We start from the raw sequence: 18,456 nt of genomic DNA, 5'->3' as shown, positions 1-18,456 counted from the left end.
CATGGTACGGAATAACAACTCTTATCTGTTGAGAACCAGGCATTGTGCTAAAATTTATAATTATTATTTCTCATTTAATTCTCAACACCCTATTATTACACTGGGCTCCGCAAGGACAGGAATGTTTTTCCTTTTTCCCTGCTATTATATACTCAGGAAATGAAATAATGCCCATCACAATGTCAAACACTGAATCAGCTGATGAATATAATCCCATTTGATACATATGCAATCTGAAGTCAAGTAATTTATCCAGGTTGGAATATCCAGAAAATGTTAGAGTAAGGATCTGGACCCAGGTCTGTTTGATTCTAGAGTCTGTTTGTTCTCTCAACCTCTTGGCCCCACAACCTCTTAAACTGAAATGCTGCCAATTTAACTCTAGAGGCAGGGATATTAGACCCATTCCTCCCACATTAATAGTGAAGCTAAAGAAATACAAAAAAATGTAAACTAGGGAATGAAAAAACTGACCATGAAAGTGGTATATAGTTTGCTGATATTTGAAGCCACAACCTTAAACTCAAAGCTCATCAAAACTCAGCTTTGGGGATGAGAGGACTCTGCTGTAATCTCTGCTTGGAACCTCCCCTATCTGGCATCAGGAGCAAGAAATTTCCTCCATTCTATTCATAGAACAAGCCAAGATAAAAATATATGGCCCAGCATTGGGGAAGGTTGGGAGGAAACTGCGAAGTCCCTTTCTTGTTATGACAGAACCAAACACTCCCTGCAGAGTAAGAGTAAGGGAAGATGGTATTGGCCAAATGACTGGGTTTTTTTAAAAGGCATTGACAGCAAAATGCATCCTAGTCCCACTAATTAGACATTAAGATTTGCTGAGAGTATGATACAAGACAGAAAAATAATTACTTATAAGTGTAGTCTGGCAAAGACTGTGAATTTAAGACCTCATTATGAAATCAATGTAGGATAAAATATTCTGTACCAGGTAAAAACAAGATACTGCTCTAATTATGTACAAAGGATATGGGAGAGAAAGAGTAGAACTAGCAAAAGAATGTAGACACCTCCCTCAAGATTATAAATTACTGCAGAATTCAGAGCAGGAATTTTAAAAAAATTTTCTTTCTCATCAGTCCTCATACCCATCCCATTAGACTTGAGGATGGAACACAAAAAGACAGAAAAAGAGAGGGAGGGAAAAGTGAGATATTATGCAAGGAAAGGTAATCAAGAAATCTGCTCCAATTAGATATCACCCAAATAGCAAAATTTGTTAGAATGATCCTATATGGAAACAAAAGTTTAATCCTTCCCAATTTTATTGGGGAAACAGGGTAGGCCCACATGAAAAGTAAACTACAGTTCCCAGAAATATTTTGTTATTTAAAGTAAAATTAGTAGGCTGGGCACAGTGGCTCATGCCTGTAATCCCAGCCCTTTGGGAGGCCAAGGCGAGAGGACTGTTTGAAGCCACAAGTTCAAATCAAGTCTGGGCAACAAAGCAAGACCCCATCTCTACAAAAATAAAATAAAAAGCCAGGTGCAGTGGCATGTGCCTTTAGTCAGCTGTTTAAGAGGCTGAGGTGGGAAGATCTCTTGAGCCCAGGAGTTCAAGGTTGCAGTAAGCTATGATTGTGCCACTGCACTCTAGCCTGGGTGACACAGAGAGACCCCATCTTGAAAAAATAATAAAAAATAAAATTAGTCATGTAGACAGGAAGAAGTACCAAAGAAAACCATGTGCTGGATGGTCAGGCAAGGCCCAGTGGGAGAGATGGGACTTCAAATAGTACCTGAAAGGTGAGGGAGAAAAAGAATCACCCCGGACTTGGAGGAACAAACAAGATGTGGAAAAGAATCATTGGGTTGGCCTGTCTGGCTGGGATTTGGGTAGGAAATAGTAGATGAAAACTTGTTGGAAAGACAAGTTGAAGGAGACTAGAACTCTTTGAATTCCTGGCTAGAGAGGTGAAATTTTCTTCTTGGGAAGTAGGGTTTTATAGGAGTTTCTGAACAGGAGAGTGACACAATAAAGTCTATTCTACAAAAAATTAAGCTGATATTAGCATCGAATGTATATGGATAAGAAAGGTAGGCATAAGACAAAGCTAGAAGCTGCCTAATTAACTTATCTATATTCCAACACTGCAAACTCTGAGGACAGGACCTATATCTAGAATAGAAACAGTCTGAGAAGAGTACAGACTCCAGAGCCAGACTGCCCAGGCACAAATCCCAGTTCTGTCACTTACTAACTGAAGGATTGTAAGCAAATTACTTAACTCCCTTTGCTCCAGTTTCTTCATCCATAAAAAGGGGATTATAATTGGACCTACCTCACAGGATTGCAATGAGGATGAAATGAGTTGAAGTACATAAAACATTTATTGTGCCTAGGACATGGCAAACACTAAGCTAACTGTTAGCTGTCAGCAGCACTGGTAATACAGTCACAGTTGTATTCCCAACAGAAGGCCCACAATATGAGATGCTTCACATTTATTTTTCATTAACTAAAGAGTCTGTGCTAGAGAGAAGATAGTGAGTATGGGAAAACATAAATAGATGCAGTTTTGAAGGAAGAATCAATAAGATTTAGTAGGTATCAGGAAAAAGAAGGTAAATCCAAGATGGTGATATGGTTTATATTTGTGTCCCTGGCCAAATCTCAAGTCGAATTGTAATCCCCAATGTTGCAGGAAGGGCCTCCTGGTGACAGGTGACTAGATCATGGGGGTAGACAGCCCCCTTGCTGTTCTCATGATAGTGAGTGAGTTCTCATGAGATCTGGTTGTTTAAAAGTGTGTATCACCTTCCCCTTTGCTCTCTCTCATGCTCTGCCATACGAAGATGTGCCTGCTTCCTCCTCACCTTCCCCCATGATTGTAAGTTTCCTGAGGCCTCACCAGCCATGCTTCTTGTACAGCCTGCAGAACTAAGTCAATTAAATATCTTTTCTTCATAAATTACCCAGTCTCAAGTAGTTCTTTACAGCAATGGGAGAACACACTAATACAGATGGCAATGATATTTTATGCCTGGGTAAATTAGAATTTTAGTAACGTTAATAGATCAAATAATTGAAGGAAGTTGGTTTAGCAAGAAAAGATTTTGGGAAACAATTAAAATTAACCAACTGAAAAAAGGGGACATTATTTCTTCTCCTTCCAAGTAATACTAACAATGTATCAATGTATCTATTTTATTGGTTGCCAAGACCAAAACTTCAAAACAAAGAATGAAATAAGCTAACAATAAGCATACACATTTAACAATGTCTCTGCATCTCAACCTTGTTGTTTCTTTTGAAGTAACTTGCTTTCCCTAAACTTGAGCTGGTACATATGGCATGTCATATACTGAAAAGCCTCTTTATGAACACAGAATAAAGAAGCAACTCTAGTTATGGCAGGGACCTTCTCCCATTTCTAAAACTAAAGGTATTTTTAAGTATTTATTTTTATGTTCTAGAAATAACATCTTTACACACCTCTACACTGATAACAGAATGATTATTTGCCAATAGAGCCAAATATCCCCAATCAGTTTAAAAGGGCGTGTGTTTCAAATATGGTTAACTACAGCAATGATCCCCAATCTTGTTGGCACCAGGGACTGGTTTTGTGGAAGACAATTTTTCCAGGGACTGGAGTGGGGCAGGAGTAGGGGGGGGAGCGGTGGGTAATGGTTTCAGGATGATTCAAGTGCATTACACTAGTTGTGCATTTTATTTCTATTATTACCATATTATAATATATAATGAAACAATTATACAACTCACCATAATGTAGAATTAGTGGGGGCCCTTAGCTTGTTTTCCTGCAACTAGAAGGTCCCATCTAGGGGTGGTGGGAGACAGTGACAGATCATCAGGCATTAGATTCTCATAAGGAGCCGCACCTAGATCCTTCGCATGTGCAGTTAACAATTGGGTTTGCATTCCTATGAGAATCTAATGCCACCACTGATCTGACAGGAGGTGGAGCTCAGGCAGTACTGCAAGCCATGGGGAGCAGCTAAAAAAACAGATAAAGCTTTGCTCCCTTGCCTACCACTCACCTCCTGCTGTGCAGCCTGGTTCCTAACAGGTCCGTGGCCCAGGGGTTAGGGACCCCTAACCTACAGAGAAGCCTCCCCAATACTGGTTCAGCAATACAGGCCCCAAAACTAGAGGAAAACTCTGATGGCTGTTTTGATACTGGTAATAAAGAGCTCAATAATACGAACTTGAACAAAAGGTCTAAATGTAGCTTTTGTATAATCCCGATAGCGCCTGGGATCAGTATTTACTTAGATAGAGCACACTGGTATGATAAAAGGAAAACTTAGGATTCTATAAGTCTGAAGACAAAAAATGCAGATTTTGGAAGTATATTTGAATAAGCTGTGCTTAATAGAGAGTTCCAGAACACAAATGTGTGTCACTCAGATATAGAAACCCTTCCCCACAGATCTACATTTATTCAGCATTTATAGAATCTGTACAGAGAGGCCCTCAGGATCTCTTACTAAGACAAGGTTGTCTTCTAAACAGAACTTCAACCTACCCTCTGCTCTTCAGAGTCAATTTTAGTTTTATGAACTTGAGTGTGGGCTTTTCAGAACAAAAGTCAAGTACAGAACACATGAAAAGAGTTTTGTCTTGTGGTAAGGGAAAAACTAAATGAAATAATAAGATAAGTTACCTGTGTGGTGACCATGACTATCTTCAAAATCTGCAAACCCAGTTTCCATGGAATCTGGCGTCTGGCTCGGTATTTTTCACAAGGGCTCATGAAGTAAAACTTCAGGTCTTCCCTTAGACATTCTTCTTTCATCTCAGAATCACGATGTGCCATTGCATTTCTGCCACAGAAGATTAATTTTAAATATCCAGGAAAGCCTCTCCCTCAGTTCCTTTTGAAGTAACTTGCTCTCCCTAAACTTGAGTTGGTACATATGGCATGTCATATACTGAAAAGCCTCTTTATGAACACAAAATAAAAAAGCAACTCTAGTTATGGCAGGGAGGTTCTCCCATTTCTAAAATTACATGAAAAATTATTCCAGACCTTCTACCTCCTACCTTTCCACACAGTCACCCATCTTGTTCAAAATGGCCAATCTCGGCCAGACGTGGTGGCTCACACCTGTAATCCCAGCACTTTGGGAGACCGAGGCAGGCGGATCATTTGAGGTCATGAGTTCGAGACCAGACTGACCAACACGGTGAAACCCCATCTCTACTAAAATACAAAAATTAGCTGGGTGTGGTGGCGGGCACCTGTAATCTCAGTTACTCGGGAGGCTGAGACAGGAGAATCGCTTGAACCCAGGAGGTGGAGGTTGCAGTGAGCCAAGGTCACGCCACTGTACTCCAGCCGGGGTGACAGAGTGAGACTCCCTCTCAAAAAAATTAAAATTTAAAAACAAAATAAAAAAAACAAAATGGTCAATCTCAAGAATTATAAAAATTGGATTTTACTTACAAGACTCATCAATTCCTACATCTTAACATAGAGCATTCATCTGTCACTACAGAAAGTATGTATGTTTATGTTTGTGTGAGTGTGTGTGTATTAATTGTGAGTGAGTATATGAACAAAAACCAGACAGGACATTTTCATGATACTCCAGGTACGACATTACAGAAAATTAGTATAAACAAACGGAATTAGATTGTTATGGAAGAAGAGAATCTTTGTTCTGTAACTCTGTACTGAGAGAAGGACTATGACTCCTTTTTTGGATAAAATATCAGTGATTATATGATTCCAGAATATAAATAGCTTCAAAAAGATAAATAGCATCTTTCTATTTAAGCCTACTCAGATATTTGTCACTTTATATTAATAAAATTTTGCTTTTACTATTTCAAGGACTCTGGACTCAGGAATGGGCACATGACTCAAGGTAGGCCAAAAAGAACCAATGAGACATGGTTCACAGGACTGTTATTGTAGTCCCCAAAGTGGGGTGCAGAAAACAATCCATTGGGAGTATAAAAAATATTAGTATTTCTATTTTATTATTTATATTAAAAACTAAAAATTGAATTCCATAATTAGTACAACATAGAATATACATACAACACAGCAATATAACTTACAGCATATGTACACCATAACAAAGAATATACATTAAATAACACATAAAAGTAGTATCCAGTAGCATATCATATATAAAGAAATATATACACATTGGGACTATTATGCTCAACTTTTACTGTTGGGTACATAATCAACAAAGTTTGGAGATCATTGACTTCAAGCATAGACTGTGAGTCCGGAGTTCCTAAAATCCATCTCACCACCAAAGGAGAGCTTGTCAGAGACTGAAGATCAGGTAGACAGACACTATGCCTAATGACAATATTTGAATTCCTGGATCCAGCTATTCCTGAAGTAATCCATCCCAAGTCTTTCCATTTGAGTCAACAAATACCCTTTGTGGCTTAAGCCAGTTTGAGTTTGACTTCTTGCCTTAGGAAGTATCTTGATGGTAAGGGTAAAGAATAAATTCTAGTAAGTTAGGCTAATCATTCAAGTTACTCATTTCTTGGAAAGGTTTTATACTTGTGGGTCATTTTTTAAGGATCTGTTTACTGGAAATATGTAAGTGACGTATTTTTATACTGACTGATGATCTATGTTATCTGCCTTGACTGACAAATCTAAAAGAATCCTAAAAGGGGATGCCCATTTTAAGGCTTATTGTCAGTTGTTAATAATTTACTATTTCTAAATAGATTTTTAAATCTCCTGTTTCTAGGATTAGTGGGCTAAGTTATTCAGAACCATCCTGCTGGAAAGGAAGGAAAAGAGGAAAGAAAGAGAGAAAGCAAGGAAAGAGGGAGAGAAGAAGAGAAGGGAAGGAAGGAGGGAAAGAGAGAGGGAGGGAGGGAGGGAAGGAGAAAAAGGAGAGAGGGAGGGAGGAGAGAGAAAGTAGTGGAGGGAGGGAAGGAAGAAGGGAGAGAGGGAGGGAAGGAAGGAAGAAGGGAGAGAAGGAGAGAGGGAGGGAGGGAAGGAAGGAAAAGAAAAATCCTAGATACAATACATTCTTCTTGAGGTGGGTGAAGAAGTACCTTTAAAAGATTGAAGAGTTAAGGACAGCAAGAACTCCTGGGTCATTCTTGGGGGATACCTACACGAGTAACAGCCAGTTGCCACCATTCAAGTACACTCAGCTTCCGTTCTGTGGCCTCAGGAAAGGGGAACAAGAGAGCCAAGATTCTAGGCCCAAAGGCATCAAAACTGCCTGTCCTCAAATTTATAGGACTACAGAGAAGGCCAGAGTGGTTCCAAATCAAAGAAAAGACAAAGGAAATTTAAAAATAGACCCATCCTGATGAAGAATGCCCATAAACCAGGCCATGATGAAATAAGGCTCATAAACCTTTGAGCCTTACACCTGGGTGAGCCAGGGAACTTCAAACTGTGGGCCTGCTTGGTTCTGGAGGACCCAGACTGGAACTGTTCTTCATATCCCCGGAAACACCCACAGAACTCTGTGTCTTAGGTTCATCCTAAGACTTGGCACTCTAACAAATAACTTATAAAACACAATGACAAACAGGTAGTTAAATATAACTAAGCATATGAGGAAACCAAGTGACATAAAACAGACTAAAAACAGAAACAGGACTAAGCATATTGGAAATCAGACACATTAGAAAATAACCATGCTTACCATCTGTGATATTATGACATACATACATGTTGGTTTTTGTCCGCAGCTCCTAGCTCATAACTCCCATAGCTTTTGTTATAATGTTGAGGCGCCTTAAGGCCTCATGAGCAGGCCTCAGAAAACAATCTCTCTGACCTTCTCCTGATCTCCTTTAACCTGCTCCTTCTTGTCCCAAAGACAGGCATCTTCCCCACCTTGCTGTGTAGGAGCCAGCCATAAAAAAATTCTCTGACCTACCCTGTCTGATTGTAGGTCACAAGACTCCCATTTCAGAAGGGGTCCTGCCCCAAACCCTGGAAGAAGGAAGGCTGCACAGAGAGGCCAGAAGGATCTGAACAGACAGGCCTTGCTGGGTTTCCCTCATTCAGTCTATTAGTGTTTGTTCATACCCTTTTTGTCCAGTCACATTTCTACATGGTTGTCAGTCATACCTATACAATAAAGTCTCCATAAAAGGCCCAAGAGGACAGGGTTGGGAGAGCTTCCGGAACACATGGCAGTTCCTGGAGGGTGTTGTACCCGGGGAGGGCACGGAAGCTCTACACTCCTTCCCCATAGCTTACCTCATGTATTCTTCACTGTATCCCTTGTAACATCCTTTACAATAAACCAGTAAATGTGTTTCCCTGAGTTCTGTGAGCCTCCCTAGCAAATTATTCAAACCCAAAGAGGGAGTCATGGGAACCCTAACTTGAAGTTGGACAGTCAGAAGTTCCAGAGGTGGCTGGGCATGGTGGCTCACGCCTATAATCCCAGCACTTTGGGAGGCAGAGGCAGGTGGATCACCTGAGGTCAGGAGTTTGAGACCAGCCTGACCAACACAGTGAAACCCAATTTCTATTAAAAATACAAAAATTAGCCAGGTGTGGTGGCACATGCCTGTAATCCCAGCTACTTCGGAGGCTAAGGCAAGAGAATTGTTTGAACCTGGGAGGCAGAGGTTGCAGTAAGCCAATATGGCACCACTGCACTCCAGCCTGGACGACAGAGTAAGACTCTGCCTCAAAAAAAAAAAAAAAAGAAAAAAAAAAAGAAATGAAAAAGCAATCACCACAATGAGTCTCATTTCAAAAGAATGTGAAGGCCTTAAACATGTGTTTGTCCTGAGCCTGACACACTCACCTCTTGACTCAACTTGACCAACTTAATGAGCACTTAGTCCGTGGAGCAAGCACTGTGCTGGGTACACAAGGCTGAATAACCCTGAACTGCACATGCTTAGTGTCCAGTAGGAGAGAAAGACTTGTCAATGCATAATTATTAAAGAGTTCCGTGAATGCTGTAAAATAAGTAAATATTACGGAAGCAGAGTTCTGACTCTGGAGAGAGGGGTGAGAGAGCTGGTGGGAAAGCCCATAAGAGTCATAATAGACGATGTGGTAAGTGCTAGGGGGCATGTGACTGGGTGCATTGAGGGAGGCATTTCCAAGAAAAAGGTGCATCTTAACTGTGCCTGAGAGCAACATCCTCAAACATGAACTTTCAGATCTCCTGAGAACATGCCTATAAGAAGCCCCTGTGGGCATGTTTCAGCAGTACTGAATTTAGTGTTAACTGCTATCACTGTAGTGGATCAGTGTTGCTAAAGCATCCCTTCTGATGACTCAAAATATGCTTTTTCATTTAATAAAAAGAGTATATGAAATGGTGTACACTGAATTCTCAGGCCCTTGAGAATAAAGCCATAGAAACTACCCCCCCACTCCCTCCCACCCCCCAACACACATACACAGCCTCTGGGTGAGAAACACTGAACTGAAGGACGAAGAAGTTGTTTTCTCGAAACAGTGGTGCAAAACAAGGCATTTAATCAAACACTTAAAGAATACTGGCCAGGCATGGTGGCTCATGCCCGTAATCCCAGCACTTTCGGAGGCCAGGGCAGGCTGATCACTTGAGGACAGGAGTTCAAGACCAGCCTGGCCAACATGGCGAAACCCTGTCTTTACCAAAAATACAAAATTAGCTGGGCATGGTAGCACAAACCTGTAACCCCAGCTACTCAGGAGGCTGAGGCACAAGAATCACTTGGAACCCAGGAGGCAGAGGTTGCAGTGAGCTGAGAATGTGCCACTGGACTCCAACCTGGGGGACAAAAACAAACAACAACAAAAACAAACAAACAAAAAAATTAAGTCAGCAGATGGCAGAAATACTGCAACTTCCATCACAAATGAAAATCACCAACAGTTTAAGAAAAGCATAGAGCTGCTAACTTGTGGTAACATAAGTCAGGAGAATGAAAGTAACTGTACCGTAAAACCACTTAAGGAACAGAAATCAATGAAGATCTAAATTACACAGACCCATCAGCTACAGGGCTGTCATGCAATTGAAATTGCATGAAATAAATAAGAGCAATCACAGCTCTTACGAATTATTTATGTTTCATTAACCCATAGGAAATGCATGATCTGGATTTTTATAAGCTTAATAACGGCACCACTAAAGAACAAAATATCAAAGAAAAAAAGCATAGTATTTGAAGGCATAAAAATAAGATCTGAAATAGAATAGAAAGCCACCCATACAGTGGGTTAAATAAAAGCCAGAGATGCTGGAATAGAAAATGAAAGAAAAGAAGGCTGAGACTGGTACTGTGGTAAGAAAACAGGAGGAAGGCACAACAAAGCTACTGTCAGGTATTAACAAAACCTACTGTCTCCACAGATAATCAGGACTATGAGGCTGGCATTAAGAAAACCTACTCTCTCCACAAATAATCAGGACTGTGTGACATTGGCTAAGTTTAAGGCTATCATACGATCAAGGGCAATTTCAGCTTTATCAAAACAATGACTAAGAGTCTAATGGAAGCCTGAAGTTTTGAAACAAAATAAGATATCAGTGATTCTTAACCTTATTGGGGTTATAAACCCCTATGAGAACAGAAAAAGGCTCTTGACCTTTGCCCCAGGAAAATGAATACACCAGTTTCAGTGATGGTATTTTGTCAGCAAATAAGCTAACCAGCCCAGGCTGCTATTGCCTTTGGCTTATGTGATCCCCCTACTTGACAAGGGGCCTGAAAGTTGTTTTTATCCCCTGCTGCAGTTGTCTCCAAAGTGGGGTCCTTGTGCACAAGGACGTATGCAAGACCATTCACTGGTATGTGAGAAGAAACTATTAGGGCTTCTAATTGTGTTAATTTAGAAAATAGAGAAGTAAAGAATTCCCAAGATTTAATATATGAATTGTTACCTATCACACCTAAGGGGCCCTCACTTGGTCAGTAACATCTGATGGGACTGACACAGTGGCTCATGTCTGTAATCTCAACACTTTGGGAGACTGAGGCAGGAGGATCACTTGAGGCCAAGAGTTCAAGACCAGCCTGGACAATATAGTGAGACTCTGTCTCCACAAAAACTTTTTAAAATCAGCCCAGTGTGGTGGTGGACGCTTATAGTCCCAGCTACTCGGGAGGCAGAGGTAGTAGATTCGCTTAAGCATAGGAGTTCAAGGCTGCAGTGAGCTATGATTTTGCCACTGCACTCCAGCCTGGACAACAGAAAGAGATCCTGTCTCAAGTAAATAAAACAAAACAAAACATCAGGTGCCTGTGTTTCACTTAGGTATGTGAGACATCCAGGGGAAATTGTCAAGTTTCCCAAATTAGGGGGTTCATGGTGGTACCCCCATTGATTTTCAGCATATTCCCACCAGTTATGGTTTATGTGGGCCCACTTAAGCATTTTTAGAATGTATCATCTAGTTTCCGTAGAAATAACCCTTGCGAAATAGGCAAAGGACATAAAGATTCTTGTAAAAGCCCAGAAGGTGGAGCAAGATGGCAGAAGAGAAGCCTCCACTGATCATCCCCTCACAAGAGGACATAAATTTAACAACTATCTATGTAAGCAAAGCACTTTCATAAGAACCAAAAATCAGGTGAGCACTCGCACTACCTGCTTTTAACTTTGTATTGCTAAAAGAGGCACTGAAGAGGTAGAAAAAACAGTCCTGAAGCACTGATACCACCCTTCCCCCAGCCCCAGCAGTGGCCACCTGGTGCGCAGAGTGCCTCTTCTGCATGCTGAGGGAGGGAGAGCACAGCAATTGTGAGGCAGTAAACGGTTCTGCCCGGTTAGAGCAGAAAGGAAAACTGAACCAAATTCAGCTGATGCCCACCCACGGAGGGAACATTTAAACCAGCCCTAGCCAGAGGGGAATCACAGGTCCTTGTGGTTGGAACTTGAGTTCCCACAAACTTCACCACTGCAGGCTAAAGTGCTCTGGGTGTCTAAGTGAATTTGAAAGGCAATTTAGGCCACAAGGACTGCAACTCTAGGCGAGTCCTAGTGCTGAACTGGGCCCAGAAACAGTGGACTAGAGGGGCATGCAATCTACCAAACTACCAGGGTGGCTAAAGGAGTGGTGACATCACCTTTCCCCTAACCCCAGGCTGCACAACTAGTGGCTCCAAAAAAGATCCCTTCCTTCTGCTTGAGGAGAGGAGAAAGAAGAGTGGGGAGGACTTTGTCTTGCATCTTGGATACCGGCTCAGCCACAGCATGATAGGGTCAGAGTCATAATGCCTCTGTTCCAGGCTCTAGCTCCTGGGCAACACTTCTAGGCACACCCTGGGCCAGAAGGGAACCTACTGCCTTGAAGGGAAGAACCCATTCCTGGCAGCATTCATCACCTGCTAACTGAAGAGCCCTTGGGCACTGAATAATCAGCAGCGATACCCAGGTACTTGGGTGAGCTCCTAGATACCCAGGTATCTAGGGCCTTGGGTGAGCCTCTGAGACTTGCTGGCTTCAGGTTCATCTCGGCTATTGGGGGGTGGAGCAACAAGTGGGCTCCTGGAGTCCCCAGTTCTAAGAGCTGACTCTTGGATGGCATTTCTGGACCTTCCGTGGGCCAGAAGGGAGCCCACTGCCCTGAAGGATGAGTCTCAGGCCAGACAACCTTCATAACAAGCTGACTTAAGAGACCTTGGGCCTTAAGAGAACATAGTGGTAGTCTGGCAGTACTGCCCATGGGCTTCTGGTGGTGATGACCATGGGGAAGGTCTCCTCTGCTTTTGGAGGAGGGGAGGGAAGAGTGGGAAGAACTGCATCTTGTAATTTGAGTGCCAGCTCAGGCACGGTACGATAGAACACTAGGTAGACTTCTAAGGTTTTTTATTGTAGTCCCTGACTCCTGGACAGCACCTCTGGACCCAGGAGGGTCCTGGGGGAACTCAGCATCCTGGAGGGAAGAACACAGGCCTGGTTGGCTTTGCCGCCTGCTAACTATAGAGCCCCAGAGCCATAAGCGGACACAGGAAGTAGCCAGGGAGTAGTTACAGCCGGCCTTGGGCAAGACCCAGTGCTGTGCTGACTTCAGGTCTGACCCAGTGTAGTCACAGAGGTAGTAGCCACAGGGGTGCTTGTGTCACTCCATCCCTAGCTTTAGATGGCTCAGGACTCAGAGAGAGACTCCATTTGTTAGGGAGATAAAAAGGGTAGAGAACAAGAGTCTCTGCCTGGTAATCCAAAGAATTCTCCTAGATCTTGTTCAAGGTGGTAACTCCATGAGTCTATAAGAACCACAGCATTACTAGGCTTGGGGTGCCCTCCAAAGCAGATAGAACTTAGATCACAATGCCCAAGTCCTTTCAAATATCTGGAAAGCCTTCTGAAGAAGTACAGATAATAAAAGCCCAGACAGTGAAGACTACAATAAATTCCTAACTTTTCAATGCCCAGACACAGATGAACATCTACAAGTATCAAGATAATCCAGGAAAACATGGCCTCACCAAATGAATTAATAAGGCACTAGGGACCCAATCTTGGAGAAACAGAGACAGGTGACCTTTCAGACAGATCATTCAAAATAGCTCTTTTAAGGAAACTCAAAGAAATTCAAGATAAGACAGAAAATTCAAAATTCTATCAGATAAATTTAACAGAGATTGACATAATTAAAAAGAATCAAAAATAAATTCTGGAGCTGAAAAATGCAATTGGCATAAGGAAGACTGTATCAGAGTCTCTTAATGGCAGAAATGATCAAGCAGAAGAAAGAATTAGTGAGCTCCAAGACAGGCTATTTAAAAATACACAGTCAGAGAAGACAAAAGAATAAAGAATAAAAAACAATGAAGCATGCCTACAGGATCCAGGAAATAGCCTCAAAATGGCAAATTTAAGAGTAATTTGCCTTAAGAAGGAGGAAGAAAAAGAGATAGGAGTAGAAAGTTATTCAAAGGGAAATAACAAAGAACTTCCCAAGCTTAGAGAAAGATATCAATATCCAAATACAAGAAGGTTATATAGGACACCAAGCAGATTTAATCCATAGAAGACTACCTCAAGGCATTTAATAATCAAACTCCTAAAGATCAAGGTTAAAGAATGGATCCTAAAAGCGCAAGATAAAAAAAACAAATAACATACAATGAAGCATCAATACATCTGGCAGTAGACTTTTCAGTGGAAACCTTAAAGGCCAAGAGTGAGGGGCATGACATATTGAAAGTGCTGAAGGAGAAAAACTTTTATTCTAGAATAGTATGTCTGGTGAAAACATTCTTCAAACATGAAAGAGAAATAAAGATTTTCCCAGACAAGGTCAGGTGCAGTGGCTCACACCTGTAATCCCAGCATTTTGGGAGGCCGAGGTGGGTGGATCACAATGTCAGGAGTTCGAGACCAGTCTGACCAACATGATGAAACCCCGTCTCTACTAAAAATATAAAAATTAGCCAGGCATGGTGGTGCAGGCCTATAATCCCAGCTACTGGGGAGGCTGAGGCAGGAGAATTGCTTTAACTCAGGAGGCGGAGGTTGCAGTGAGCAGAGATCGTGCCACTGCACTCCAGCCTGGGTGACAGACCAAGACTCCATCTCAAAAAAAAGATTTCCCCAGACAAACAAAAGCTGAGGGATTTCATCAACACCAGACCTGTCCTACAAAAAATGCTGAAGAGAGTACTTCAATCAGAAAGAAAAGGACATTAATGAGCAATAAGTAATCACCTGAAGGTACAAAACTCACTGGTATCAGAAAGTACACAGAAAAACAAAAAATATTATAACCCTGTAACTGCTTGTGTAAACTACTCTTATCCTAAGTAGAAAAATTAAATGGCAAACCAATAAAAAATAATAACTACAACAACTTTTCAAGACACAGACAGTACAATAAGATATAAACAACAAAAAGTTTAATAGTTGGGGAGACGATGTTAAGGCATAGAGTTTTTGTTAGTTATTTTTTTTTGCTTGTTTGTTTATGCAAATAGGGTTAGGTTGTTATCAGCTCAAAATAATGGTTTATAAGATAGTATTTGCAAGCCTCATGGTAACCTCAAACCAAAAAATATACAACAGATACACCAAAAGTAGAGCAAGAAACTAAATCATATCACCAGAGAAAATCACCTTCATTAAAGGAAGACAAGAAAGAAGGAGAGAAAGAAGACCACAAAACAATCAGAAAATAAATAACAAAGTGGCAAGAGTAGGTCCTTAATTATCAACAATAACATTGATGTAAATGGACTAAACTCTCCAATCAAAAGACATAGACTGGCTAAATGGATGAAAAAAAACCCATTGATCTGTTGCCTACAAAAAATACACTTCACCTATAAAGACACACATAGACTGAAAATAAAGGGATGGAGAAAGAAATTCCATGCCAATGGAAACCAAAAAAGAGCAGGAGTAGCTATGCTTTTATCAGACAAAACAGATTTTAAGACAACAACTATAAGAAGAGACAAAAAAGTTCACTATATAATGATAAAGGGGTCAATTCAGCAAGAGGATATAAGAATTTTAAATATATATGTACCCAACATTGGAGCACCCAGATATATAAAGCAAATATTATTAGAGCTAATAAGAGAGATAGGCCCCAATAAAATAACAGCTGGAGACTTAAACACCCCACTTTCAGCATTAGATAGATCTTCCAGACAGAAAATCAACAAAGAAATACTGGACTTAATCTGCACTATAGATCGCACGCATGGATCTAATACATATTTACAGGACACTTCATCCAATGGCTACAGAATACACATTCTTTTCCTCAGCACATGGATCATTCTCAAGGACAGACCATATATTAAGTCACAAGACAAGTCTTAAAACATTAACAAAATTGAAATAATATCAAGTATCTTTTCTAACCACAACAGAATAAAACTACAAATAACAAAAGGAATTTTGGAAACTATACAAATGTATGGAAATTAAATAAAATGCTCCTGAATGACCAGTGGGTCAATAAAGAAATTAAGAAAGAAATTTAAAAATTTCTTGAAACAAATGATAATGGAAACACAACCTACCAAAATCTATGAGATACAGCAAAAGCAGTACTAAAAGAGAATTTTATAGTTTTAACTGCCTACTTCAAAAAAAAGGAAAAACTTCAAATAAACAATCTAATGATACATCTTATAGAACTAGAAAAGCAAGAGCAAACGAAACCCAAAATTAGTAGAAACATAAATAAAGATCAGAGCAGAAATAAATGAAACTGAAATAAAGAAAATAATACAAAAGATCAATGAAAAAGTTGGTTTTTCAAAAAGCTAAAAAATATTGACAAAACTTTAGCCAGAGAGAAGATCCAATAAATAAAATCAGAAATGAAAAAGGAGACATTACAACTGATACTACAGAAATTCACATCATTATTGGATACTATGAGCAACTATATACCAATAAATTGGAAAATATAGAAGAAATGGACACACACAACCTACCAAGATTGAACCAGGATGAAATCCAAAACCTGAATAGACCAATAACAAGTAATGAGATCGAAGCTGTAACAGGAAGTCTCCCAGCAGAGAAAAGCCCAGGACCTGATGGTTTCTGTATTAGTCAGGTTCTCTAGAGGGACAGAACTAATGGAATGTATATGTGTATAAATATATATATACACACAGACACATATACATATATACATATATAATACATATATTAAGTATTAACTCACATGATCACAAGGTCCCACAATAAGCCATTCGCAGGTTGAGGAGCAAGGAGAGCCAGTCCGAGTTCTAAAACTGAAGAACTTGGAGTCTGATGTTTGAAGGCTGGAAGCATCCAGCATGGGAGAAAGACATAGGGTGGAAGACTAGGCCAGTCTCTCTTTTCACATTTTTCTGCCTGCTTATTCTAGCCCAGCTGGCAGCTGATTAGATTGTGTCCACCCAGAATAAGGGTGGGTCTGCCTTTCCCAGCCCACTGACTCAAATGTTAATCTCCTTAACACCCTCACAGACACACCCAGGATCAATACTTTGTATCCTTCAATCCAATCAAGTTGACACTCATATTAACCATCACAGCTTCACTGTTGAATTCTACCAAACGTTTAAAGAAGAACTAATACCAATCCTACTCAAACTTTTCTGAAAAATAGAAGAGGAAACAATGCTTCCAAACTCATCCTATGAGGCCAGTATTACCCTGATATCAAAATCAGACAAAGACACATAAAAAAAATTACAGGCCAATATCTCTAATGAATACTAATGCAAAACTCCTCAACTAAAATACTAGCAAACCAAATTCAACAACACATTAGAAAGATCATTCATCACGACCAAGTGGGATTTATCCCTGGGATGCAAGGATGGTTTCACATATGCAGATCAATCAATGTGATGCATCATATTAACAGAATGAAAAATAAAAACAATATGATCATTTCAATTGATGCTGAAAAAGCATTTGATAAAATTCAACATTGCTTCATGATAAAAACCCTTAATAAACTGGATATAGAAGGAATATACCTCAACATAATAAGAACCATATACAGCATACCCACAGCTAGTATCATACTGAATGGGGAAAAACTGAAAGGCTTTCCTCTCAGATCTGGAACACAACAAAGATGCCTACTGTCACCACTGTTATTCAACATAGTACTGGAAGTTCTAGCTAGAGCAATCAGATAAGAGAAAGATATAAAGGGTATCCAAATTGGAAAGGAAGAAGTCATATTATCCTTGTTTCTAGATGAGATGATCTTATATTTGGGAAAAAACTAAAGACTCCACTAAAAAACAGTTAGAACTGATAAACAATTTTAGTAAAGTTGCAGGACACAATATCAACATACAAAAATCAGTAGCATTTCTATGTGCAAGAGTAAGCAATCTGAAAAAGAAAATTAAAAAGTAATCCCATTTACAATAGCCACAAATAAAATACCTAGAAATTAACTCATCCAAAGAAGTGAAAGATCTCTATAATGAAAACTATAAAACACTGATGAAAGAAATTGAAGAGGACACCAAAAATGGAGATATTTCATGTTCATAAACTGGAAGAATCAATAGTGTTAAAACGTCCACACTTCAAAGGAATCTACAGACTCAATGCAATCCCTATCAAAATATCCACGACATTCTTCATAGAAATAGAAAAAAAACCCTAAAATTGATATGGAACCACAAAGAACCCAGAATAGTCAAAGCTATCCTTAGCAAAAAGAACACAACTGGAGGAATCACATTATCTGACTTCAAAATATACCACATAGCTTTACTAACCAAAACAGCATGGTATTACACAGATACAAAACACAAAAACAGATACACAGACCAATGGAATGGAATAGAGAACCCAGAAACAAATCCACACACCTACAGTGAACTCATTTTTGACAAAGGTGACAGAACATAAACTGGGGAAAAGACAGTCTCTTAAATAAATGGTGTTGGGGAAACTGGATATCCATATGCAAAAGAATGAAACTAAACCCCTATCTATCACCATATACAAAAATCAAATCAAAATGGATTAAAGACTTTAAGACCTCAAACTATGAAACTACTACAAGAAAACACTGGAGAAA

At 40.0% G+C, this 18,456-nt stretch overlaps 1 protein-coding gene across 1 annotated transcript in view; it reads right to left on the bottom strand.

The window, feature by feature from the left end:
• The window catches only part of MCOLN2 (mucolipin TRP cation channel 2), a 73,514-nt gene that overhangs the window by 38,694 nt on the left and 16,364 nt on the right, over positions 1–18,456 (bottom strand). Inside the window, exon 2 of the mRNA XM_004026057.4 lies at positions 4,653–4,812. Coding sequence (XP_004026106.1) covers positions 4,653–4,812 — 160 coding nt within the window. The remainder of the gene's footprint in view (positions 1–4,652; positions 4,813–18,456) is intronic.

The sequence above is a fragment of the Gorilla gorilla genome, chromosome 1 (genome assembly GCF_029281585.2).
Source record: "Gorilla gorilla gorilla isolate KB3781 chromosome 1, NHGRI_mGorGor1-v2.1_pri, whole genome shotgun sequence".
Lineage (NCBI taxonomy): Eukaryota > Metazoa > Chordata > Mammalia > Primates > Hominidae > Gorilla > Gorilla gorilla.
This window is presented reverse-complemented; position numbering and strand designations above follow the sequence as displayed.